At 35.0% G+C, this 26,776-nt stretch overlaps 1 protein-coding gene across 3 annotated transcripts in view; it reads left to right on the forward strand.

Annotated features, from left to right (window-relative positions):
* Window positions 1-26,776, forward strand: part of LOC131431160 (sodium- and chloride-dependent GABA transporter ine) — a 66,784-nt gene that overhangs the window by 26,134 nt on the left and 13,874 nt on the right. For 2 of the 3 annotated variants that reach the window (XM_058596710.1, XM_058596712.1), the window contains 2 exons: window positions 23,448-23,635; window positions 23,887-24,021. In XM_058596710.1, the coding sequence (XP_058452693.1) occupies window positions 23,448-23,635; window positions 23,887-24,021 (323 nt within the window). Of the gene's footprint in view, window positions 1-5,453; window positions 5,767-23,447; window positions 23,636-23,886; window positions 24,022-26,776 lie in introns of those variants that run through there. The other variant, XM_058596711.1, reaches the window with a different exon arrangement.

Raw genomic sequence — 26,776 nt, forward strand, 5'->3', positions numbered from 1 at the left:
ATCATGAGAATATAATGATTGTGCCAAAGAAGATAGTTTACTATTTGCCTTCGTTTGGTTCTTGGCATTTTTCTGTTACATTGATGGATTAAGTATAGTAACACCACACGAAATCAGAACAAACTCTGTTGCAATGGCTTTTTGTATTAATTTTAATTTTTGAATATGAAGCTCACATATTCAAAAAATATAAACCAACAAATTCTACATTTTCCATTTTGTCGACAACATCATCGTTTTCGAATTCACCCAGAGAACAGTCAAGTGGCACTTGACGAGAGGGCTTGATGATAAATCGGCTATTTGCTCTGAAAAGATTTATCATGCAAATTTGAAGATATAATTTCATATGTATTGACGAAAATATTTTAGAACTTTACGTTTTGATACCAAATTATTGGTTCAAGTACAGTTTCTAAATTCTGTGGTATTGTTTTGAACCGGCACTTCAGGCAGTTCTTCCACTGTTTGAACTGATGCACATACTCGCTACCCAAAACACACTCTATCAACGTAGTCCATCTATTTTTCGATTGATTTTCGCGAATGAGCGCTGCTTTCTTCTTCTTATATGGACGAGGCATTTCGAAAAGATTGCAATACTTGAACTGTTTGTTTATTTTTTGCATTCCATAGCGACGGTAAATAAGACAACAGGGTTGCGGATAACTAGGAGGGGAAGCAGTATTTGAAATGGAAATTAGGCAAATGTTATTGTTTTTATTTAATTATTGAAATTTTACATGGTGACGTACGAAAGTAGTTTTGATCCGTAATTTTAACTATATCAATGTGCGACTAACTAAAAATATTGCCATTTTTAGTGCATTGCAAGGTTTTTTTTTCTCTATTTATGTATGGCATCACTGCCAATATAAAAGGTTGGTATTACCAATACTAAAGCAGGCCGGCAAACTTTTTATCGTGGATTTTCGGAAAATTTTCAAAACCAGAACTGTGAGTTATTCAAAGGTTTTATAATAAAATGTTCAGAGCAGATGATAAATTCACCAGTGAAGACCAACTCAAAAGTGTTTCAGAAAGCTTACTTATGTCACAGAGCTATAAAAAGCAGTTGAAATCTTGAGGTGAGTGAAAAATAATAACATTCTAAAACGAAACCTTTTAATGAAGGTCCGAAAAAGTTTTGCACAAATCATTCTTCAGAGTTGATCGTTTATCGTAAACATATATCAATACGATGAGTGATTATGTCACCAACTTGCAGTAGCAATTCTACGCAGCATATTTAGCCCTACGCGTAGAAAAAATGTGTTTCATGGTTTGTTTACATCAAGAGCAGGGCAAAAAAGCGGAAGGTGGAGTGGGAAGGTAGGCGGTTTCTTGGTTGCCATTTGTGGCTCGCTTCCATGGTCACCTTAAGGTGAAATGTAGCGTTATTAAATGCGCGCAAAATTTTATCCGCTTCAGTTGAACGAACCGTCGCACAAAGCATAACAAGAAAAACTGATACAAAGAAATTAGAACTTTTTTCAGTGATTGAGCGCAGTGGGCTTACCTCTCGTTATATTGGCTTGTACAAAAGATTGGACGTAATTCAAAATTTTTTGAATCCTTCACATTTTGAATATATGCTAATTCAAACGTTATTTTTAGTAATTACTAGAGCTATGAATCATGAGTAATTATTAATAACTAACATGAGGTTATATGTATATATATTGACTAACTTGCTAACCATGTATACCTGAGTTTAGTGGCAAGCATGGATTCTCCTTCAGAAGAACGATTAAAGACAAGAGAACATTCAAGTATTTTCGATATCTTTGCCAGTAGTTCACCAGGCCACATTGTTTGTATCACAGGTTTTATAGAAGTTATATTTTCAAAAATTCTACATAAACGATAATACATGGCTTGTATTCATTTCATTCAGTAGCCTGCCAAAGTTGAAGTTTTAGTTTTATTATAACAATTGCAACAATCTTAAATAATACATATTATATGATATTACACAGCCAAGCATTATTGCTTCAACAACATCAATGCATTGAGCTCAACAGAGTTGGACATTTTTAGCATTATAAATGACAGTTACTTAGAAAATAAACGATTTCTTTCAATACCCATTTTATTGTATTCAACTCGTTTTGATTTCAACACAAAACCCAATGCTGCATAAATTCGCGTCATTATTTGATATGTAATTTTTGCTCACAATATAATGCATCGTGCATTTCAGCAGCGCGCAAGCAATAAAAAATGCGGAAAAGTTTATGTAAACTTTTTCAAATTTCGGTTGTTTCGGCCAAAATTTTATAATTTTGAGTTGCATTTTCAGATTCTTTGTGAAATTCTGCTACAAACACTACTTTTCAGTTCTAAAACTATCCCCGTGGAACGGAACAGTAACCGTTTATACAGTTCAAAAACCAATTACGGCTCGGCAAAGCAGAATTTCAAAATTATAAGAATACTTAGTTGTGATAAATTTGATTTCGAAAACTTAAGTTTTTGGTTTTTAAAAAATCGGTCTAGTTTTTGAATAATTGATCGAAAACGCGATTCACGCATTCCGCTACATTTCACCTTAATGATAATAATGGTAATATATGTATATAATATAATAGGGCTAAAAGTCACAACTTGTGGCTGAACACCCAATTTAAATCAAAATGATTGAAATTAAACTCATAAAAAAAACTACTTTTGCATATTCCTTATTTCACTGGTGAAGGGAACACTGTTGAACAAAATTTATATTCTACAGCTATTTGTGATATACAGCAAACCAATTATTTAAACAAGTAAACAAACAAAATCATTAAAAATCCGGGTTCTTTGTAACTCATGTCTAAATATCAGGTGTACAACTTTGCTTCCGCCGTTTTTTTTCCAAAATTAAAAGCTTTATTGCGAAAAAGTGCTTACAGATGTATTAATCAAAATATTGTCCGACAACTTGCTCCCATCTTTCCGGCAATTTTCGGATCCCGGCTCGAAAAAAGGAGTTCTCTTTTGACGCTATCCATGAAGTAATCCATTTTTCCAACTCTTCGAAGGATTGAAAATGTTGATCTGCCAGGCCAACAATGTGCCATCGAACGGAATAGGTGAAGTCAGAAGGGGCGACATCTGGGCAAGACTTCCCATTTCAGCGTTTCCAGGTACTTTTTGACCACTTTTGCGACGTGAGGCCGAGCATTGTCGTGTTGGAGGATGGCTTTGTTATGAATTTAAAATTGTAGCTCTTTAAAAAAAATGATAGTATTTTCTGATCCAATTTTTTTGATTAGTGTTTTATTTCCCGTTTCAAATCAAATCTTTTTTGAAACAGTGATGAATATCCCTCCCATGGTTGGTGGGCTTGACGGTATTGCAATCATTATCACATACAATCAATTAGAATTGAATATAAATATGTGTTACAAATAAACTCAATGAATGAGATATGGAACGACTTGAATGAGATCCAAGATCCAAACATTTGGGGTTGGAGAGTCCGACAGGGCTTAACTGAGATCTGTTTTATTTATTTTTTATTGAGCTCTGTTTTATGTTTCATTTTCATACTACCGGCCCTTATTACCAGTATGAAGTGGTAGATAAGTGGAGTGAACGTATTCCAATTGGGTTTCACGCGATGACAGCAGATGAACGGTAGATCAAGTTCATCCTTGACGTTTATTGGTGGTTTGTGTACCATAGAATACTGTGGAACAAGATGGAAAATTGTGAAATTGAATAAAAAATATAAACTGAACATGTGAGCAAACTACTGATAGCATCCAAATAATGTTCATCCAGTTTTTTTTTGTGAGGTTGTGTCGCGTGGGACTTGATGGATGAGATGATCTGTCAGCTTCAGCTCAGAGACTAATAGATCGACCAATAGAAGAGATAAAAGTATGGTAATGGTACCCCTTTATCTCACCTCCATTAGCCATTTCATATACGAAAACCATTTGTTATAGCAAGTTGAACTGCTTTTGAAGCAAGGGACTGCTACTGTGACTACTTACAAAAAAATCTTCATTTCATTTCATAGTTATTATAATCAGCGAATGTAATAGCCTTTCCCATCATCGAGAAAATAATAAAATTTACGTTGAACTGAAAGTTTTGTTCAGTTGAATCTCATATTCTCTTGTCCAATACTGTCAATTTTGAATTCCGAATCTCAGCTCCAGTAGTCAGCTAATATACTCAAACCGATCCTTCGGCTCTAAGAATAAGATGAAAACAGGTTGCATTCGCTTCCCGTGGCTCTAACAGCAGCATCGCACAATCGTCGAACTATTTTTCATGCGTACTTCTTCTTAGAGCCGAATTGAAGATATTGTATTAGATTTAATCACAATTCGTTGAAAATCGAGTAATCGGCATCATAGCATGGCGACGCTACTAATGAGGTGACTATTGGTACAATAGCCATGTTAAAGTTTATTGTGTTTCCGACGGCAGAGATAAAAAGTTTATCATAATGAGGTGAATAGCCGTCATTCGACAAGATAATAAAAAAATAAAAATGTTCGTCATATCGCATCTTGATTTATGATTTGATGATGTAATTAGCTACCGTGTTGAGAATTTTTTTCGCGGTTCACGAAAAAAAAATGTGTCCATATTTTAAATGAATTATCCTAATTATCACTGATGTCAAGATACATCGTGACATAGCAACCGAATGTCAGTATGAAATATTATTGTCACATATTAACTTGTCAAAACATCGTTCCTAACAGATCTTGCAAATGTTTTTCGAAACTATTTGTTCAAGCTCTCGAGGCAATGCTTTTATCATATTGCACATAATTTGATCAGTTACACTAAACAAAGTATTAAATAAAGCAGCTGGCGATTGTCAAAATATTTGAACTATTATTTACTATTTATACGTAAGGTTAAGTTCTGGTTTGCTGTTTCGTGAAACAGATCTTATTTCCACTGGATTGCGCAAGGTAATATGATAATTTTGGTGACGTGATTTCACATTTCACTGACTTACAAAATCAGAAGAAGACGATATGAGAAAACCTTACCAATCAACCAAATCAACTTGTGAAAATGTTCTACTCCGTTCGCGAAATCAGCTTCTGAAATTAGCATGTGTTCGATCTGGCGCCAAATTCCTCTACGGTGCCCATAGAAAGGAGAACCGCATCAATCTACGAGCACCTAATCCACATCACATAAAATGACTGATCCCGCATGTACTTTACCAACACACCTGTATTAAAGCCAGATAAGAAACGTTTATTTATATCCCTGGCAAGTTGATCTCGATTGTTGGCAAATTCTGTATCGCACTTACAATAATTTGTTTTCTTTAGAGATTATCATCTGCTTGAATGTGGTGTTTGTTAGTTATTGTGCGGTTATATACTTTTTGTCCTATCTTCGGTATCTTGTTGTATTCTGTCACAAATCATGGAAAATATCTTGTCTAAATCCCGATCAACGTTGTAGGGTGCGGCAGTACATTGACTAGCATGGACCATTGAAGATCTTATTCGGTTCATCTCGTGATCGCTGTTCACCTGTATGTTCACGTGTTGTTCTTTCGGAAGATGGAAAAGTGTAGTTCTGTATGACAATGACCGATAGTGTTGTAGTTTTTGTTTCACTTTGAGTACACACAATGGAGAAAAGACACGATCAAGATAAAATTCGAGGTACTTTTGTCAGCATGAATGGAACAACGAAAACTCCACCTTACGGATTCATGAAGGAGACTGATGACCTGATGCCGGTGATGAAAAGTTATCCGAGTAGTCCGATACTAGCAAGGAAATATTTGGGATCGTAAGTACGACAGTTTAATGAAAGAAAATTACCACAATATTTTGGTATGACGTGATGTAATCTTAGCGAATACGTTTCTTTCGGTCCGCAAAAACCTATATAATAGAGAAACTTGTGTAAAAAATGTTCAATATTTCTGTCATAGTGACACGAGAGTTCCAATCAAATGTGCTAATTTTTATACTAGGTAACTTTTGATCCAAGGGAAACAAAAACTATTTGTTGTTTTTTTTGCGATGTAATCCAAGCTCAAATAAAGTTTATTATTTATGTTTTAGCGATTTGAAGCTCACCATGTTGGAAACTAATGACAATGTAGTATGAATATAGTTACAAGATTTTGAGATAAGATTTAATTCTATCATCGATTTTTTTTGTAAATCAATAAAAACTTATTTGTACACTACAACCGTCGTTTGAGATAACATTAGATTACTATTGTAGAACAGTTTCAAACATATTAAAGTCAAATAAAGCTCAATCCTTGCACTTGACGTAAGTCCAATGGGCACTTGGCCCTCATTCACTTTTGAACATTTGCGTATGATATTAGTGCTCCTTCTTGTTGGGTACACAAAGTCACACGTACGTATCCACGATTTCATTTATCAAATTTTGATTTTAGTACTAACTGTAACATCAGTTAGTGTCAGATATATGAGGTAACGTGAATATGTCTAAATACTTACCAACTAATAAGGATATGCGGGAAGTGTTAATACATACAATCCAAAAACAAAGTAATGGAGTGGGAAGTTTTTGTCGAAAAACCATTTCTGATTATCTACACTTTATGGGAGAAATTCAGAAGAGGGAAAATGGGCTTCTCAAGAGCTGAATGATAGAGTTTTCTGCACCCAGACGATAGAAGAGAAATGGATTTATTTTGAGAGTCCCAAGCACAGAAAATCAAGGATCGACCCTGGCCAATCTTTGACTTCAACTGCGAAACCTAATCGTTTCGAAAAGACAATGGTGGTAGGATCAAAACGGTGTCCTGTACAAAGAGATTCTCAAGCCAGGGAAAGCTGTAAATACTAATCGCAACCGATAGAAAATGATGTAATTGATGCAAGCATTACTCTAAAAACGACCAGAACACTCCATAAGACATGAGAAAGTCATATTACAGTACGAGAACGCCCTCCCCCCACATACAATGGAAGTGTTCAAGAAGATCAAGAAGATCTAAATTCCGACGAGAACTTTCTCCACACTCATCATACACCCCGGATTTGGCTTCTTCCGACTGTCAGTAGCACTGTACTAGTTATGAAGATGTGGAAAATGGCTAAACCTATCACTTACAATCAACATGTATTTCTATTAAAAAACTTCGGCATTCCCAAGTAGCACACGTTATTACACTTCAATGACAGTAACTTATATGACTCAAATTCATGGAACAAGTAGAAGACTTTGCAACGTGCATTATAACTGCTATGTAACCTGAAAAGCGTAAGAGGCGGAGCTTGTGCGACTTTTTTTTTTTTTTTTTAATAACTATTTATTGGAATATGAGTTAAAATTAAATTATTAAGATTTAAATTGGGTGTTCAGCCACAAGTGGTGACTTTTCAGCCCTGTTATATATATATATATATATATATATATATATATATATATATATATATATATATATATATATATATATATATATATATATATATATATATATATATATATATATATATATATATATATATATATATATATATATATATATATATATATATGATTTGGTTATTACCATGAAGACATCATTTGCTTCCGCAATTCTGAGATTTTTGTGTAGGGAAAATTCTAAACCTACTTGTATTGTGTAATGGGGAAAAGGAACTTATATACTAACTTACTAACTAATACAGAGAGCGAATCGATTCAATTGAAGATTGCATCGATTTTTGTCGGAATTTGCTTATAATATTATGTGACATTACATCTAATGGTTCTATATTTGTGAGTCTGTGTAACTCATTTGTACTAAACCAGGGAGGACGCTTCAGAATCATTTTCAGAATTTTATTCTGAATCCTTTGAAGCGTTTTCTTCCTGGTGGAACAACAGCTTGACCAAATTGGTACCGCATAAAGCATGGCTGGTCTGAAAATTTGTTTATAAATTAACAATTTGTTTTTTAGACAGAGCTTAGAATTTCTGTTTATAAGAGGATATAAACATTTAATATATTTATTACACTTTGCCTGGATTCCTTCAATGTGATCCTTGAAAGTGAGTTTTTTGTCATACGTTAAACCTAAGTATTTAGCTTGATCAGACCATGTCAATTCCAAGCCATTCAATTTGAGAATGTGATTATTGTTTGGTTTTAGAAAAGAAGCTCTTGGCTTGTGAGGAAAGATAATTAATTGCGTTTTTGCTGCATTTGGTTTAATTTTCCATTTTGACAGATAATCACTGAAAATATTTAAACTTCTTTGTAGGCGACTGCAGATCACTCTTAGATTTCTACCTGTGGCTAACAGACTTGTGTCGTCACAGAATAGCGATTTCTGACAACCAACGGGTAGATTTGGAAGATCAGAAGTGAAAATATTATACAAGATTGGAGCTACACTCGAACCCTGCGGAACACCGGCTCGTACGGGTAGCAATTCAGATTTACAATTCTGATAGCTAACCTGAAGAGTACGATCAGTTAAATAATTTTGAATCATTTTGATCAAATAAATAGGAAACTGGAAATCAGACATTTTTGCTATTAAACCTTTGTGCCAAACACTGTCGAATGCTTTTTCTATGTCTAGAAAAGCAACTCCAGTGGATAACCCAGAAGATTTATTTGATTTTATCATGTTCGTTACTCTGACAAGTTGATGAGTAGTTGAATGTTCATGACGAAATCCAAACTGCTCTGGTAAAAAAATTGAATTCTCATTTATATGAGTCATCATTCTTAACAAGATAATTTTTTCAAAAAGTTTACTGATAGAAGAAAGTAAGCTAATTGGGCGATAACTTGATGTTTCTGCTGGGTTTTATCAGGTTTTAGGATAGGAATTACTTTAGCGTTTTTCCATCTTTTTGGGAAGTAAGCTAATGAAAAACACTTGTTGAAAATTTTAACCAGGAGTCTCAAGGCAACATCGGGAAGATTTTTAATAAGAATATTAAAAATTCCATCATTACCAGGAGCCTTCATGTTTTTGAGTTTCCTAATAATTGATTTAATTTCATCAAAATTCGTCTCAATAATGTCATCGTGTGATAACACTTGGGTTGAAATATGATCATACTTCAGTGAGACTTCATTTTCAATAGGACTCACAACGTTTAAATTAAAATTGTGGACACTCTCGAACTGCTGAGCAAGTTTTTGAGCTTTTTCACCATTTGTAAGAAGTATTTGATTTCCTTCCTTGAGAGCAGGAATTGGTTTCTGAGGTTTCTTAAGAACCTTAGAAAGTTTCCAGAAAGGTTTAGAATATGGTTTAATTTGTTCAACTTCTTTAGCGAAATTTTCATTTCGCAAAAGAGTAAATCTATGTTTAATTTCTTTTTGTAAATCCTTAACTATGTTTTTCATAGCAGGATCACGAGAACGTTGATATTGTCGTCGACGAACATTCTTCAACCGAATGAGCAGTTGAAGATTGTCATCGATGATAGGAGAATTTAATTTAGTTTGAGCTTTGGGAACTGAAAGATTTCTAGCTTCGATAATATAATGATTCAAATTATCAATTGCTGTGTCGATGTCCGCAGAATTTTCTAAAATAGTTTCATGATCCACATGATTTTCAATGTGAGATCTGTAATCCAACCAATTAGCTCTATGATAGTTGAAAATAGAACTAATTGGATTAATTATAGCTTCGTTGGAAAGTCTGAATGTTACAGGAAGATGATCTGAGTCAAAATCAGCATGAGTAATCGGTTCACTACAAATGTGACTTTGATCTGTTAGAACCAGATCAATTGTAGACGGGTTTTTCACGGAAGAGAAACAAGTAGGATTACTGGGATGAAGAACTGTAAAGTAACCAGCTGAGAGTTGATTATGAAGTATTTTACCATTACTGTTATTTTGCCTACAATTCCACTGGACATGCTTAGCATTTAAGTCCCCTATTACGAAAAATTTCGATCGATATCTTGTAAGTTTTTGCAAATCGCCTTTAAAGAAATTTAATTGTTCGCCGGTGCATTGGAATGGCAAATATGCTCCAGCGATGAAATAAATTCCATGAATGGTTTCAACTTCGATTCCCAAGCTTTCAATAACTTTAGTATTGAAAGAAGGTAAAATTCGATGTTTAATTTGCCGTTGGACAAAAATGGCAACTCCACCACCAATTCCAGTAAACCTGTCAAATCGATGAACCACATAATGTGGATTACTTTTCAATTTTACATTTGGTTTAAGAAAAGTTTCTGTCACAATGGCAATATGAATTTTGTGAACTTTGAGAAAATTATAAAATTCATCTTCACTCGATTTCAAAGATCGAGCATTCCAATTTAAAATATTCAAATAATTATTTAACATCACTGTTAAATTTTAAATTCATTATAATATTATTTGCAAATTTCCATCCGATTTGAAATGCTTCAAAAAGTGATGAAGTCGAATTCATTTGGATGATCATTTGAAAAAGTTGATCTTGTAGGTAGATCATTTTATTTTCAGTTATATCGCCTAAATCGACTTCATTTAAAGAAGCGAATGGCATTGAAGGAATATTTGTAGGTAGACTGCCATTAGAAGAAGATGATTTGGCCGGTCTACCTATTAATAAATTGTTTTCGTTAGAAGAAGAACTGCAAGGCGGTCCTGTGTTTTGATTATTTACATTAGAAGAAATAGGAGATAGATTTCTACCTAATATACCAGCATAACTGACATTAGAAGAAGATGATGACGAGGTCGATCTACCTGTCAATAAATTGTTTTCGTTAGAAGACGAATTGGCAGGTGCCTTAGAAGAATTTTCAGGTATATTCTGTAAATTTAAGGTCGTTGATTTGACTTGTTGTCTAAGCGAACGAGCGTTTAAAATTTTTTCCCTGACAGGACATTTCAAATAATTGGATTTATGATTTCCATTGCAATTTGAACATGAAAATTTATCAGTGGTTTCATTCATTGGACAAACGTCTTTCGAATGCGATTTACCACAATTCAAACACCGTATATCCATATGACAATTTTTGGTTCCATGACCGAAGCCTTGGCAACGACGACATTGCGTTAAGTTAGCAATACGATTATGCCGTTTATAATGTTCCCAATGAATTTTAATGTGGGAAATGAAACGTACTTTTTCTAAAGTTTTCAAATTGTTTACATCACTTCGATTGAAGTGTATTAGGTAAAGTTCATGGGAAATTCCAGAGCGTGGTTTAGAAGTACCATTCGCTCTTTTTTTCATAAGTATTACTTGGGAAGGGGCAAAACCAAGCAATTCTTTTAGTTCATTTTTAATTTCATCAATACTTTGATCATTTGATAATCCTTTCAAGACAGCCTTGAAGGGTCTGTCTGATTTTATATCATATGAATAAAATTTATGAAGTTTTTCGGACAAATATCGAATAAGACGTTCGTAATCTTCCAATCCATCCACCAAGACTCGACATTCTCCTCTTCGTCCGATTTGAAATGAGACTTTTACTTCCGGGAGAAAAGTAGAAAGCTCAGTACGGAATGCTTTGAAGTCGGAAATCATCACCGTCACTGGTGGCATAGATTGATGTTTCTTCCCAGAACGACAAGCGTCCATTTTGGGAATTTTTGAAGAATTTTCTTCTATGTCGCTACAATCGGATTCAGGAAGAATCTCGTAAATATTGTTAGACGGCATAGGATCAACGGAAGGGAAATCCGTCCGTTGTCTTTTATTTTTACATTCAGATTCTATAAGATCGTGAATGTTATTAGAAAAATGTTGAATAACGGATTGTGATTTATTCCGTATTGAATTATTTTTAGCCTTAGGCTTGTTGCCTTTCCGGTTGGACGCAGGCATTTTTGAAATTAATGAAATTTTAAATTAAATTAACTAGGCTAAATTAGTCTTCGATTAGACTCCTAGCTAGCCTTAAAAAAGGCTGATTAATTTCTTAGTCACTCTAATATCACTCTTTGTATCACTTAGTCACTCTAATATCACTCTTTGTATCACTTAGTCACTTAGTTAGTGATTCAGGTAGCCTTGAAAAAGACTGAAGTCTTGAATCAATGAAACTCTAGGTAGCCAGAAAAAAATTCCAGGAGCCAAGAGCTATACGCGTGCGGTGCGAACGACTGTTCAACACCGACTGAGCTTGTGCGACTTACCAAGGGTTGCCAAACAACTTCTCAGTAACGAATATTTGAGTTGATTCAGTGCGCACATCAGTCACAATGAAACAGAAAATATAAGCTCATGTCAAGTTACAATTTGTTGATGCTTTTTCCATTCAACATTTACGACCAAAAATTGGCATCCGATAATCTGAGTTAAAATATAGAATTCAATCCTTTTTATACTCACTATATCTACTCAAAATCTAAGTGCTCTTCGATATTAATGGTGAAGTTGATCATTGTACTTATTGAAAACGTGTGCGCCTTCGATATTTTGGATTTCGGAACATCGACATACAAAATATTATTCATATTTTTATACCCGTCATATTAATTTTACAGCTAAAATGTCGAAATGTGTTCAGATAGAACGTTTTTGTGATTAATATTAGTTTTTCATACTCCAAAGTTAGAACAGTTGACCAATCGCAATAATTAAAAATTGCATTTTTATTCAAATTCAATGAATATTTCATTCCCTGGTCATAATGGTAGCATAAGTTTTTCCATGCATACACTGCCGTGACAAATTGTAGAGATATTATCTCTGGTAGAGAAAATGTACTTCCCAAAACGAAACAAGCTTGCTTCGCACATGTACCGGCAAAAAAAAATTTGCGTATAAGCGCTGATTTAACTATAGCCAATATTTTTAAACTGAAGAAAATTTCTACTTATTGATTTAATATTATTGTTCGGGATAATGTACGGAAGCTTTCAACCGACACTGTAATTGTATTTCTTTGTTGCATCACAACGAATACGGTAACCGATATGAAATCATTACCTAACTTTGTCTTGTAGTGTGTCACTTTTTTATTGTCACATTTTGTTACGGTGACCAGTTGGCGACTAAAAACTGTCATTGCGAGCACGTCGTAAGAATTAGATTACCGGAAAGTTATATACGTTTTAGAATTCTTACAAATCAAGCTTTTGATTGATATTGCCAATTTCCAAAGTATTGGCGATCGAATTATGCACATACCACAATCAAGATCTGGTATTTTAATGATCCAGTGATTTGGCACTTCATCAGTCCGGTCAAGATTTCTGCAACAAATATTTTTTTCGTAAAGAAAATGTGTTATAAAATATTCAAAAATATGATTAATTATCAATACATACCTTGGATTGTTGAAAAGTCGCAGGAGAAAAAAATGTTTTGAATTATTCGCGCGGCAAAAAAATTGCTATGGTTTATAAAAAATAGAACTAATCTGGTTCATTTAAACAGTAAACTTAGTTGTATCATCACACAAATAAGACCAAAGATAAATTGAACAAAATCGTTTTTAGATGCAGATATATAGCAAGATTCAATCAACATAGACATTGCCGATAACATCAAGTCAACTTTGGTTGACATTTAATAAATAGTTCAATAATAAAATAAGCGTAACAAATATTTGTTTTATTCGACTAGGCCAAAATTTATATTCAAATCAAACAGGGAACACAGTTGTTGATGTTAAAGGAAGCAATTAGTTCAAAACTATCATTTTTTAGTTATAAATCGTCATAAATCAAATTTAAAAATCTACTAACAGTTTCGTCATTTTAAACACGCTCCATTTCTTTGGGTGTAATAGTATAAGTGAAGTAACTGACATACTAAAAATTTTTTTTCTTCTCTCAATTTTCTCGAAGATTGTTGAATAAATTTGAACAATTTTGTGCTCGTTTAAAAGTTATCGGTGAAGTTTGAGGATCAAATGGCTAACACTCCCGCGGTTTTTTAGTATAATAATTTATAATGGTATAAGTTACGTATCCGACAAACTACGCCTTGCTCTTTTCCATGTGCTCAATTTTATCGAAGACGACTAACAAAATTTCGACGATTTCGGGCTCCTCTGAAGGAGATATAATCTCCAAAGAGACGTAACCGACAAACTGCTTCTTTTTCTATCCGCACAATTTTCTCTAAAATAGCTCAAGCGATTTCGATTTACCTGGGCTCGTATAGAAGCTGTTAAGGATGATGATAAATTTCAAATGTATTATTGATGAAATTTTTGGATGTACCTGAATTTGTCCAAAATTAGTTACTTGATAAAAATGTTGTATTGAGGTTATACGAATGACAAGAGAAACATATAATTACATCACTTGATGGATTAGGATGCTTTTAACTTGCTTTTAAATTAAATTTTATACACGATCTTATCACGGAAGTTTTTTGCTAAGCAAGTTTCCAAAGATCTGCGAAGTTCTGCGGTTTTCTATTTGGTCTGTATTTCACCCCCATCATAACGCCATAATGGATTCCAGGGACGGTACTATAGATTGGCTATAAAGGTCTCTAAATTTGACAATATCGAAACTTTTTAGTTGGGATTTTAACTATTATAAACTAACAAGCCGAAACGACAACTCCATCGTCCAGGAATAGGTCACTGTTACAAAGTTAGTCGATAATGTTTTTCGAAAAAAGTGAGAATAAATGTAAAATGATAATGCTAATAATAGAACTTTATTCTATTTTTGCTTGAAGTTGTCAAAATTATCCTATAATTTTTTTGATTTGTTTCAAAGTAGGCTGAAGAGATTTCCTTGTTTTTTTCTTGTAAGATAGACAGATGCAAAAGACAGACGAAAATTAGCCTTCTGTCTCTCACTCTCATTTTATGGTGTCCCTTTTGCTGATTTGTACTCAGTTTATCACTCAATAAGTCGTGCAACTGGTATTATCAGAAGACTATTAGTGAAATTTCATGTAATTTCAGTTAGTCAGAAAAAAGTGACAGCCATTTAAGTGAAGCTACTTTTAACATTTCCAAAACAATGGATTCAAATTAATTTCGTTTGTTAATTTAACATTGCAAAAACCTGTTTTAATCCACCTAGTGGTGTAATGATGCCTTTCTCATATCAATCATACTATCATATATAATACTGTGGTATTCTTCAAAATAATTTTCTTCGATACTTAAAAGAATAATTGAAATCGGTTTGTTTGGCCGTCTACTGATAAAAACTATAAATTGAAAAAGATTTGAGGTCGATTTAGAATTTTTTTTAAGGTTTTTCCCCATTTTCAGTGATGGTACACAATTTTTAACCCACTTTACCCTATATTTCTGGATCCGGAAGTCGGATCCGTATAAAATTCAGGAATTACGTATGGGACCACAGGACCTTTCATGTGAATCAAAGTTTGTGAAAATCGGTCGCGCCATCTATGAGAAAAGTTAGAACACATATTTTCTTTTTTTGGCACATTTTACCCCATAACTACCGAACCGGAAGTCGGATCGAAATAATATTCAGGAATTTTGTATGGGACTTCGAGACCTTTCATTTGAATCTAAGTTTGTGAAATTCGGTTCAGCCATTTCTGAGAAAAGTTAGTGCACTTATTTTCACAATTTTTTGCACATTTTACCCCATAATTCCGGAACCGGAAGTCGGATCCAAATAATATTCAGGAATTTTGTATGGGACCACAAGACCTTTCATTTGAATCTAAGTTTGTGAAAATCGGTTCAGCCATCTCCGAGAAAAGTTAGTGCAAAAAACGTTACATACACACATACTCACATACACACACATACACACACACACATACACACACAGACATTTTGTGTACTCGACGAACTGAGTCGAATGGTATATGACACTCGGCCCTCCGGGCCTCGGTTCAAAAGTCGGTTTTCACAGTGATTGCATAACCTTTCTATATGAGAAAGGCAAAAAGTGAAAAAAAAACTGTACAAGCTTCAAGAATGTTTAGCGGACTCTGTTTCATTGCAAAGAACTTTTTGTTATTGGTTTACCGAATTTAAACGTGGTCGAACAGACTCCGATGATGGTGGTTACTCTATAAACATAAAAAAGTCCACAAATTAGATATATCTAATCGTAAATTAAAATTGTGTGAGATGGCTGAGGCCGACAAAACGTAAGAAGGCAGTCTGTTCACTACTATGCATGAACATTCGACCACGATAAAGCTCTTTTTGAAGTAGGTGCCGTATAAAAAACAACAACGTATGGATAATTCAGTGTAGAGTCTCAGGTAATAAATAAGATTTTTTTGCGTCGATATGTGAAACTGGATGAAACATGGATCCATCACTTCACTCTGGAATCAAAATGATCATCATCTGAATGAACTGCAGCCAGTGAACCACGTCCGAAGCGTCCAATGGCGCAACAGTCAGCTGGGAAGGTTATGGCTGTAGTAGTATAATGGGATGCAAAGCGGTATAATCTTAATCGAATATATTAAGAAAGGAACAACAATCAAAAGCGAATACTACATAGCGTTGTAAGATCGTTTGACTGCAAAAATTAAGGAAAACGACTTTATATGTTGAAGCAAAAACACCCATTCACCAAGACCATTCACCGATTCACAAGTCAACGATGGTTAGATTGAACGAATTTTACTTCGAACTGCTTCGTCATTCACCATATAGTCCAGATCTGGCCCCCAGTGACTAGTGGCTATTCGCTGATCTAAAACAAAATGCTCGCCGGTGAAATTCAACTTAAATTAAAAAGTAACTGCTGAATGTGAAGTTTATTTTGAGGCAAAAGACAAATCCTTCTACAAGCATGGTATCGAGAAGTTGGAGAAGCATTGGAATGATCATATTGCTTCTGAAGGAGATTATATTGATGAATTTAATCGATTTATGGCAAAAAGTGTATTGTTAGTTAGTCACACTACTAATGTGATGACTATTGGTACAATAGCTCTATATTTGTAACTACAAGGCATGTTTGAAGAGTAAAGGCTATTCGGTTAGTTTTCATAATCGAAAGTCGTAACAGGTTTATGCTTGTGCATATCGGTGTGTGCACTATTCGTACTGTAATGTTAGGTGTGATCATTTTCCTATTGGTGCGCGCAGTAAACAATGCCCTAGATAATCGTTACTTAGAGTTCGATTTCACATCTCAACCAAGTCAATCGATGAAACAAAACCGCTTACGTTGGGGACAGAAGAAACCAAGTACAGTATTGTGTAGTGAATAATAGACCTCGAAAATGAGTGAACCAAATGAACAAAAGCTACCGCCGACACGAAAGAATACAATTATTGTTGACTTCAAGCAGTGCAAAATTCGACCTTCGATACGAGAACTTGAAGGTTTGCTTAAGGAGCAAATGCATCTTGACATTAAACGTGTGCATTCACTTCAATGCAATAAGACGAATAATGTTGTTTACATCCAGTTTTATAAAAAGTTGGATGCAATTCAATTCGCAAAAGACAATAACAATGTGCACTATGTGGAGCACGAGAACATTAAGTACAACATTCCAGTATATATGGATGATAGTGCTGTAGAAGTGCGTGTGCATGATCTTCACTCAAGCGTCACCGATTCTTATATTCGCAAAACTATGTCCCAATACGTAGAGATTCTCTCTATCGAAAAAGAAAAGTGGAAGATTTTTTTCCCCGGTATTTTAAATGGCGTACGTTTGTTGCGCATGCGCTTGAGGAGGCCTATACCTTCTTATGTGACATTCGGTCAGAATACAAGAATCCCGTGCAAATCACTTGTGACCTATGACAATCAGATGGCCACATGTCAATATTGCCAAAAAGCTGTTCACTATGGTAAGCAATGTGATAAACTGGACAAGGAGACAACCACACCAAAGGAAAACGGTGCTTCCTTCACACCAACCCCAAGCAACCCCAGTACACCTGTGACAGTCACCAACAACAGTGAAGCATCCCCTTCAACGAAACCATCCAACGTATCCCTTATAGAACAAAGTACACCAGCTGCAGTTAACAACTTACCATCCAACCAACCAGCAACTGCAAACAATGTACAACAAGACGCATCTACAGCAACTAGCAACAAAATCAACAACAATACCACCGATGCGGCAATGGATGACGAGATGAACCGCGAACAAACTGCCCCTCAATCCTCGCAGGAGGGAAATGGAAGCTCCTCTCCCCCTAGAAAAAGAGTGACAACGAGATCCAATACAAAAAATTTTTATCTAAAAACTCCGCTCAATCGGCCACGTAAAGCTTGTACGCAAATAGGCCTGAATTAAATATTTTTTATATAAAAAAATCGTTACTTTCGCCAGCTGTGAAGTTCGCTCTATATTAGGAATGTATCGCTTAGGATGATCGAACGAAAACCGGTCCGTTCCATCCGAGATGTGGTTAAAAAGGTCAAAACGTTGTATCTTTTCATTCTACAAGTGACAGGATATAGGATATAGGACCAAAAGGTTGCCGAAATTGTGTTAAAAGCACGTAATTTGGCAGGTTATTTGCAGTATTTGTAGGCTATTCGAATAGTTCTCTACTTTATAAGTACTGATACGATTAGTAAACAAGTTAACGTCAATGGCCATTGTGAATCCTTGGGAAATCGAAAAAAATGGCATGTAGATTTTGCTGTTCGTCTTCTTTATATGGGAAAGAGCCACAACCAAATATTGTTACATATCTTTGGAAAACCTATGTCACTCATCCAGATAATACAGTTTGCCTATGTTGTACAAGTGAGACATCATCAAGCTTGATATGTATATCAGTAATTAAATTAACGGTTTCCGAGAAATAATAATTGCCATTCTCTCCATGCACTGAAGATCAACGCAGGTTAAATAGAACTTTACATCAACAAATAATTTGCTAATAATACCTGCATATCAATATCCATTACAAATAATATACTGCCGCTTCCGCATACCACAACAACTAATTCTTGTTCTGAGTTGCACAAGATACTGTCACTGTCATAACGAATCATTTCATCGAGACTATAATCGGCGTTATCTAGCATGGCAGTGAATTTATGACGGAAACTTGAGCAAGGCAAAGTCGTTGCCGCATCCTGTGGTTTTGGGAGGGAATGGGAGCCCTACATTGTTCACACTTGACTGAAATAATCGCACCGCACGGCGATGACTTGAAATATCGTTCATTCGCGGTAGAGAAATGTTATGTGTGCAGCATCATAATGGTTCGGTGTCATACGTCAGTTATTGTATGTTCGAATTTCGAGCAAAAATGATTCGTAGTAAAGGGTGCTACAATCAAAAAGAGGTTGAACAAGAATGTGAGTCGTTCGATAAAAATATGAAAAAAAAATCAAATTGTTTCATTTTCAAAGTACAGAATTCATACAGAACAAAAAAAAACAGGTTTCTTTTTAAGCGAATTTCCGAGTCTTTCGTATGATATCTTCCATAAAGCTTTACACGATATCTTTGGTCACTTTCTTCGCCGCAGAACACCAGTTTGTCTTGAAGTGCGTCTCGTAAAAAACTATATTATCTGTCTTATTAAAATTCTGTTGCAGACGGCTCAATATTTTACTATTGGACGGAATTCTTATGTTTTGGTTGGGTTCATGTTCCTGCGCACAAATTTTCTGGCTGATGGTCCGGTTCGCGATGCGAATTTTTAGCTCGCTGCACGGTTTTGAACGACAATCCCATTCCCTTTATTCGACGGTTAAATGCTGACAAATGTTATCCGCACACTTGTATTACGTCGGCGATTGGCTGATTTGGCCACATTGAACACTTTCACCAACTTAACTTACAAATAGTTCGGATTTTCGTAAAACACGAACAAAATTAGTCATTTTCAATGCTGAAACGTAAATGTTAAAATCCAACAGTAATCATAAAGCAACACATACATATTTAAAGTGAGTGAATTTATGCACAATGGAAACAAAATTGAAGTTGACTAATTTTTATCGTAACATTCTTTATCACTAAAATCACAAATTTGGCTGTTTTAGCTATCATTTAAGTCGCGGATCAGTTCCATAGTAGGTTGATTAGATTTATGCTCTCCGTTGGAGTATAGTTCAATAGCTTTGATAATTATTTCGAAGGGCTTTCTTTTTTGCCTCTCTCATATGGAAATGCTATGCAATCACTGTGAAAACTTTTTTAACCGAGGCTCGGAGGGCCAAATGTCATATACCATTCGACTCAGCTCGACGAACTGAGCAATTGTCTGTGTGTATGTGTGTATGTATGTAACAAAACCACTGACTTTTCTCGGAGATGACTCAACCGATTTTCACAAACTAAGATTCAAATAAAAGGTGTTATGGTGCCATACCCTGCTATTGAATTTCATTTAGATCCTACTTTCGGTTCCGGAGTTACATGGTAATATGTCAAAATTATGGAAAAAGTGTGCACTCAATTTTCTTTGAAACGGCACAACCGATTTTCACAAACTAATATTTAAATGAAAGGTCTTATAGCTTTTTTTAAATTGCTGGAACATTTTATCCGGATCCGACTTCCGGTTCCGGAACTATAGCGTGATAAGTGGAAACTTACCAATTTCATTAGTATTTATTCACGAATGATGGTCAAAAACAGGTACAAATCCCATAAAACTGTCTGATAAATTCTTCCAGTTAGCAAAGAATGTTAGTTTGTGGGCATAAATACTTAATTCAGCACTACTAGTCCCCTCTTTCCCTGTTCCGGAAGCACCGAAAGTGGTAAAGAAAAACTCAAAAATAGAATTCACTTCGATTTCTCTGCGATGATTGAACCGATTTTCACAAATCTTGATTTGAATTAAAGCTCATACACCGAAACCTCCATTTACGAACTAAACGGGGGTTCGTAAATGGAGGTAGTTCGTAAAAAAAGTTTACGTTATTTGGGATTTGGTTCTTAAAAAAAAATTACGTTATTTGAGATTTGGTTCGTAAAAAAAGTTTGCGTTATTTGGAATTTACTTCGTAGAAAAAGTTTTGTGTAATTAATGTGGAAACCCCCAATTACATGGCCATTTTCGGAACGGATGTGATAAGTGGGTGCAAGAAAATGATGTTTGGGGTCGGTTCAAAATCCAAGATGGCGACTTCCGGTTTATCGATATTCCTCAAACATCCTTACAATGTGGGTATTTTCGGAACGGGACTAATGAGTAGTTGACGGAAAACGATGTTTGAAGTGGTTTGGAAATCCAAGATGGTGACTTCCGGTTTGTCGATATTCCTTAACAACCTATACAATGTGGGTATTTTCGGAACGGGATTGATGAGTAGATGACGAAAACGATGTTTGAGGTGATTCGGAAATCCAAGATGGCGACTTCCGGTTTGACGATATTGCTTAAAAACCCTTACAATGTGGGTATTTTCGAACCGGAATTGATGAGTAGATGACGGAAAACGATGTTTGAAGTAGTTCGAAAATCCAAAATGGCGACCTCCGGTTTGTCGATATTCCTTTAAAAACCTTTACAATGTGGATATTTTCGGAACGGGATTGATGAGTAGTTGACGGAAAACGATGTTTGAAATGGTTCGGGAATCCAAGATGGCAACTTTCGGTTTGTCGATATTCCTTAAAAACCCTTACAATGTGGGTATTTTCGGAAAAGGATTGATGAGTAGATGACGGAATACCCATATTGAAAACGATGTTTGAAGTGGTTAGTTACGGTTTTAAATTTCGACATTTTGAAAATTAATATTGAGTCGAAAAGGTTCCTTTATCAGGAAGAAGAGATTGCCGTACTGAAGAGGTGTACATTGTTTCATCCGATTCGGAGAAAGTCGATCCTGCCAGTTTATCTGCTATTTATTTCTGGAATTGCTCATAAATGTTAGAAATTCAGTGTCATGTGGTTGTCTAACTGACTCTTACCACTTGAGCCAAATAATATCCCTTTTTCTCAACGGCTTACAAAATGTTAAATCATATTCCGATAGGCCAGTTGACATGAGATTTTGACAAGTTTAAATAAAAACAAATGTGTTGTGATGAGAGTAACAGTACTTTTTTCGACTTTATCACGTACACTAAAACAACTGAAATTATAAGTGTAACACTGAAAATAAAAAAAAATTGGAGAACACGGTCATTGATTTGAAACCAAATTTTGATGTTTGTGGTTGCTTCCAAATATTAGATTGAGATTTGTTGTTCAATAAAATATTGAAAGCATACAATATAACTATAACAATATAAAATTATTATTGCTGTTCAGACGTCTACTTGTTATGGTCATTTCGAAAATATAGTACAATATTCAAACATTAATGATTAGCAGGGAAAACCTTTGTCAGAAGCATAACTTTTTTTTAAACGATATATAATCATATCGTAATGATCGTCAAAGAATACCGATACAACTGAACTCACCATTTTGATTTTTGAAGCGCTTTCGACCATAATTTCCCGGTATATACTCATCAAATTCGTCCCGAAAATACCCATATTGTAAATGTTTTTAAACAATATCAAGAAACCGGAAGATGCCATCTTGGATTTCCGAACCACTTCAAACATCGTTTTCCGTCATCTACTCATCAATCCCGTTCCAAAAATACCCATATTGTAGTAATTTCCATGGAGCCGGAAATTGTTTTCATTGGATGCCAAAACCTCTTTTTACGAAGTTGCTTCGTAAAAAAAGTTTACGTTATTTGGGATTTGATTCGTAAAAAGATTTACGTAAAAAGAGTTAACGTAAAAAAAGTGTTCGTAAACGGAGGTTTGAGTGTATTATCTTTAAAGCTACTGTAAAATTTCATCCGGATCTGACCTCCGGTTCCGCAGTTACAGGGCGATGAGTGTCAAAGTTTTCAAATCGCCATATAGAATGATAGGTAAGTGGTGGTACGATGGAAGAAGAAAACACAAAACGAACGATACGTGTTTTGTTCTATTTCGTACACGCTATAAAGAAATCGAAACGGTTACGGATGTTTGCTACTAGAGTGTGATATTGGTAAAAGACGGAGCTGCAATTGATAAAAATTTTAACTAATTTCTGATAAGTGTAACCGAAAGAACAGAAGATTGTCAATGAATTGACATTCATTTGAAAAAATATGCAATTTTCACAGCTGGTAATGCAGTAATACCGTGCTTGTAGTGTAGTGATCTCAATAATAATAATAATAATAATAATAATAATAATGATAATAACAATAATATTAATAGTAGATGCAATATCGATTTTCACAAACTTATAGGATCAAAAAAATCTTACAGTTTCATACGGAATTCCTTAATTTGTTGTGGACACTAGTTCCGGATCTGGAACTACAGGGTAAACAGGATTTGTAGAGTTTATTAGATTAAGTCCGACCAAACTTTCCTATTTCTATTTAATGAACAGTTGTTTTTGCGAATTCCACAGTAATAATTATGATGTTATGAGTAATATGAGAAAGGCATCATTACACCACTAGGTGGATTAAAACAGGTTTTTTTCATTCATTTATGAGTATGAATATCTGGTTTCTGATGGTATCCATCGAAATCCCATTCGATGGTCAACATTACATCACATAATAACATTGAAGCTACAATCGTTGCAAATTCAGCTTTCTAAAATAATGTTCCACCTATTATAATTAGTTGTACTTGACACTTTTGCAGACCTCCAGAAGAACCATACGATAATGAAAGCTACGCGGGCGTTTCGGATGATTCTGAACTCGACAATCTGAAGCCGAGAAAGCAACACTGGGCTAGCAAGATGCAGTTCGTGCTGGCCTGTATAGGATACTCGGTGGGGTTGGGAAATGTGTGGCGGTTTCCGTATCTGTGCTACAAAAGCGGAGGAGGTGAGAATTTTCAGTGCTTAGAACGAATCACAATTTCATGATTATTGCTGTATTATTAAATGATGTTCATTCGCTATGTTAATCGAGCTCGAACTAGCTTTCATCTGTGATCAGATCTGTTTTTTTTATGCGGAAAGCATTTTTCAGTTAATAAAAATAAACCAGTCTAGACGAAGAGATCGATGTCGATAGTAGTGGTCATTATCGTTTACCATATAATCTATTGCATCCTCCGTTTCCGTCAATTTCAGGCGTATTTCTGGTACCGTATTACATAATTCTACTAATCTGTGGCATTCCCATGTTGTTTATGGAGCTGGCAGTCGGACAGTACACCGGTAGAGGACCGATCGGAGCACTGGGGCAGTTATGTCCATTATTCAAAGGTATGATTTTGTACTTTTGTAACCATTTTTCTGAATTATACTGATGTGTTTCATTTATACAGCCGACGTTTTTCACATAAATCAATAGTCAGTAAACAGTTATATAAGAAAAGAATTTAAATATTCCAAATCCTCTTGATAGAGCGGCGGAATAGATTTATTAATAAATACGGAAATCGAGCTGCAGATCATGTGTGATGTGGTCCAGTCGTGATTATGAATTATTGAAAAGTTTTTGCCTCTCTGAACCCCCACAGAACCGCACAGTTTTCCGTATATCGTTTTATTCAGTTCACCGTTTTATTTAGCCACAAACAGGTCCAAATAAGAAAATAAAAACGTCGTCACTCTGTCTGCCGGCGAGTGGGAGAATGAGTTATTCTGTTTCGTATGCAAACTGCGTGTCGACAGGAATGATGATTAATTAGTTAAGCACACAGCGAACGATAATTGACATAGTGTCGGGGTAATTGAAAATTGCCAATAGCCCGTGCTAGCTTCGGAACAAGAAAAATCTGCCTAAACTCAATTAATTATAAATAGGTTGGATATAAAATCTGAATATCGTCACTTGGCTCAGAACCAATGAACGGTTTATCGATTGCAATCAGCAGATATAGGGTACTGCTCTATTTTATACCTTGCCGTACCTTTTCGAAAGTGCTCAAATAGAAACAACAATACCTGAACAAGTCATGTCAATACAAGGACCCTCCAGTAAACCAATAGGTTTCAATATTCAATCAGTATTCAGAATTCTGAATGCACACTAGTCACATATCAGTTATCTATGAGGAGCCGTATAAGTATCCGAAGTTAACATTTGAGCAGTCTTAAGTGAAATTGATAATGTCAATTGGAGATAATATTTAATATTTTCATAAAAATCAAATGGAACAGTAGTGAAAGAACTGAAAACATTCAAATCACTCAATTCTTCACTCTCTCACTCCAATCCCGCTTACACACACGCACGAATATAAATGATTTTTTCTTAAAGTAGGGTTAGGTGTTCGGTTGCCGGCGCCCCACCGTAACTTTTGACAGAAAACAGATAGCGTAATTCCGACGAATGTCAAGTGTGTGTAATACCAGCACATTTTTTGTGCCGTATACCAAAGCGAACAGACGCTTGCACTTGCTATGCTCAAAATAAATTTTAATTGCGTGAAAATCAACACAATAGTTTTTTCTGACTTTTTATAGTATCACAAATTGAAGAGCATCAATCGAAAAGGTGAGTGGATTGAATATTTATGAGGTGAAATCGATCTATTTCGGGTTTAATACCGAATACTATCAAAATTTTGTTAATGAAATTTTTTTTTTTCGTAATTTTCAAAATGTCTACCGATTTTGGTTACCGTCTGCAAATTTGTGTGTAAATTATCAAATTTCGTAGTTAACCTGCAAACCTTTTTTCGTCTGAAGACTTTTCCCAGACCTTTGAAACTACGACATTTGGCACGATCTTTTTTTTTGCTAGCTAAACTTATTGTATTAACTGGCATCTCTGGTGATATGCAACAAGTGGACATATTACCAGCTTCAATACATCCGTCATATTAGTAAAAACTTTGGTTATCTGGTTCTGTTAGCCATGGCGAATCCAAACAAATCGTCAAAGTCAAGGAAAATAAATTTTAATGCACTGATTAATGCCATCAAACATTGCTTAGTGGATAAGTAGCCAATAAATTCGACTGCAGTGCAGTCCAATACCGCGAAGCCGGTGGAAGACTGGCCAAATCAACACCAAAGGCGCCATCATCCAAATTATCGGCTAAGAGAGCCAAGGCGAAGTCACCATCAGGCAACGAAGACTTTTGTATAAAACGCCTCCGAAAAGAATGAAATCCGTTTATTCTTTGAATAATTGCAGTCTTTACTAATATTTTCCTATTTTTAGCCAAATTTCTTGGGTTGCTGGTAATCAAACACCTTTTTGAAATGGCCAAAATTTATATCTTTACTTGATTGATAAAGTATTTCTAAACACATAAATCAACTTAGTTTCTTAATAAGTTGCTAACTAGAGACTTTAGCTTTCCATTGATGTATATATGTCTGCATAATGTGCACTTAGTCAGAAGTTATAAACTTCAAATAAAAGGGTGCCGGTAACCGAACACTCTCCCCTATACATGCCAAGCGAGTTCGAACTCTTCCTGAAAGTCGACCTCACTCTGGATTCTTATATGAACAGTAGCTCAGAATTCTGGAACACGCTGAGCTCTTTTCTTACTTGATTTGTCTATCTAGTATTAATTGCTTCATCAAATCTTGTACTAACAAACAAAACATTAATTAATTTAATTTCTCAATCCGAACTTAGTTATGGCGACGTTACGTCAAACCAACTAAACATTCATAAAATATGGATAATTTTACCAACTGGCCCCGCGGCCATCAGAACACTAGAACTCTGATAACGACGAATTGTGAACAAATTGTAATTTACAAATACCTTCCCCCTTCCTCTCTCCACATAATATCATACCCTCCTTACTTTTGGATACAAACCCGGCGAACGACCAAAATTAGGTTAAAGTCGGGTATAAATTAACGATACATAAAAAATCAACTGGCTGCTTTTTTTTTTTTCATAAATACGTTTATTTCTTAAGGCAGTTTACATAAGTTTTTCTTCGCCGTAGCATCACTTTTACATAATATTCTTATCCTAATTTAATTCTAACATAGTCACAACGTTTTAAATTTATTACAACATATTCTCTTATAGCTTAAATATCAT

This window comes from Malaya genurostris, chromosome 2 (genome assembly GCF_030247185.1).
Source record: "Malaya genurostris strain Urasoe2022 chromosome 2, Malgen_1.1, whole genome shotgun sequence".
Lineage (NCBI taxonomy): Eukaryota > Metazoa > Arthropoda > Insecta > Diptera > Culicidae > Malaya > Malaya genurostris.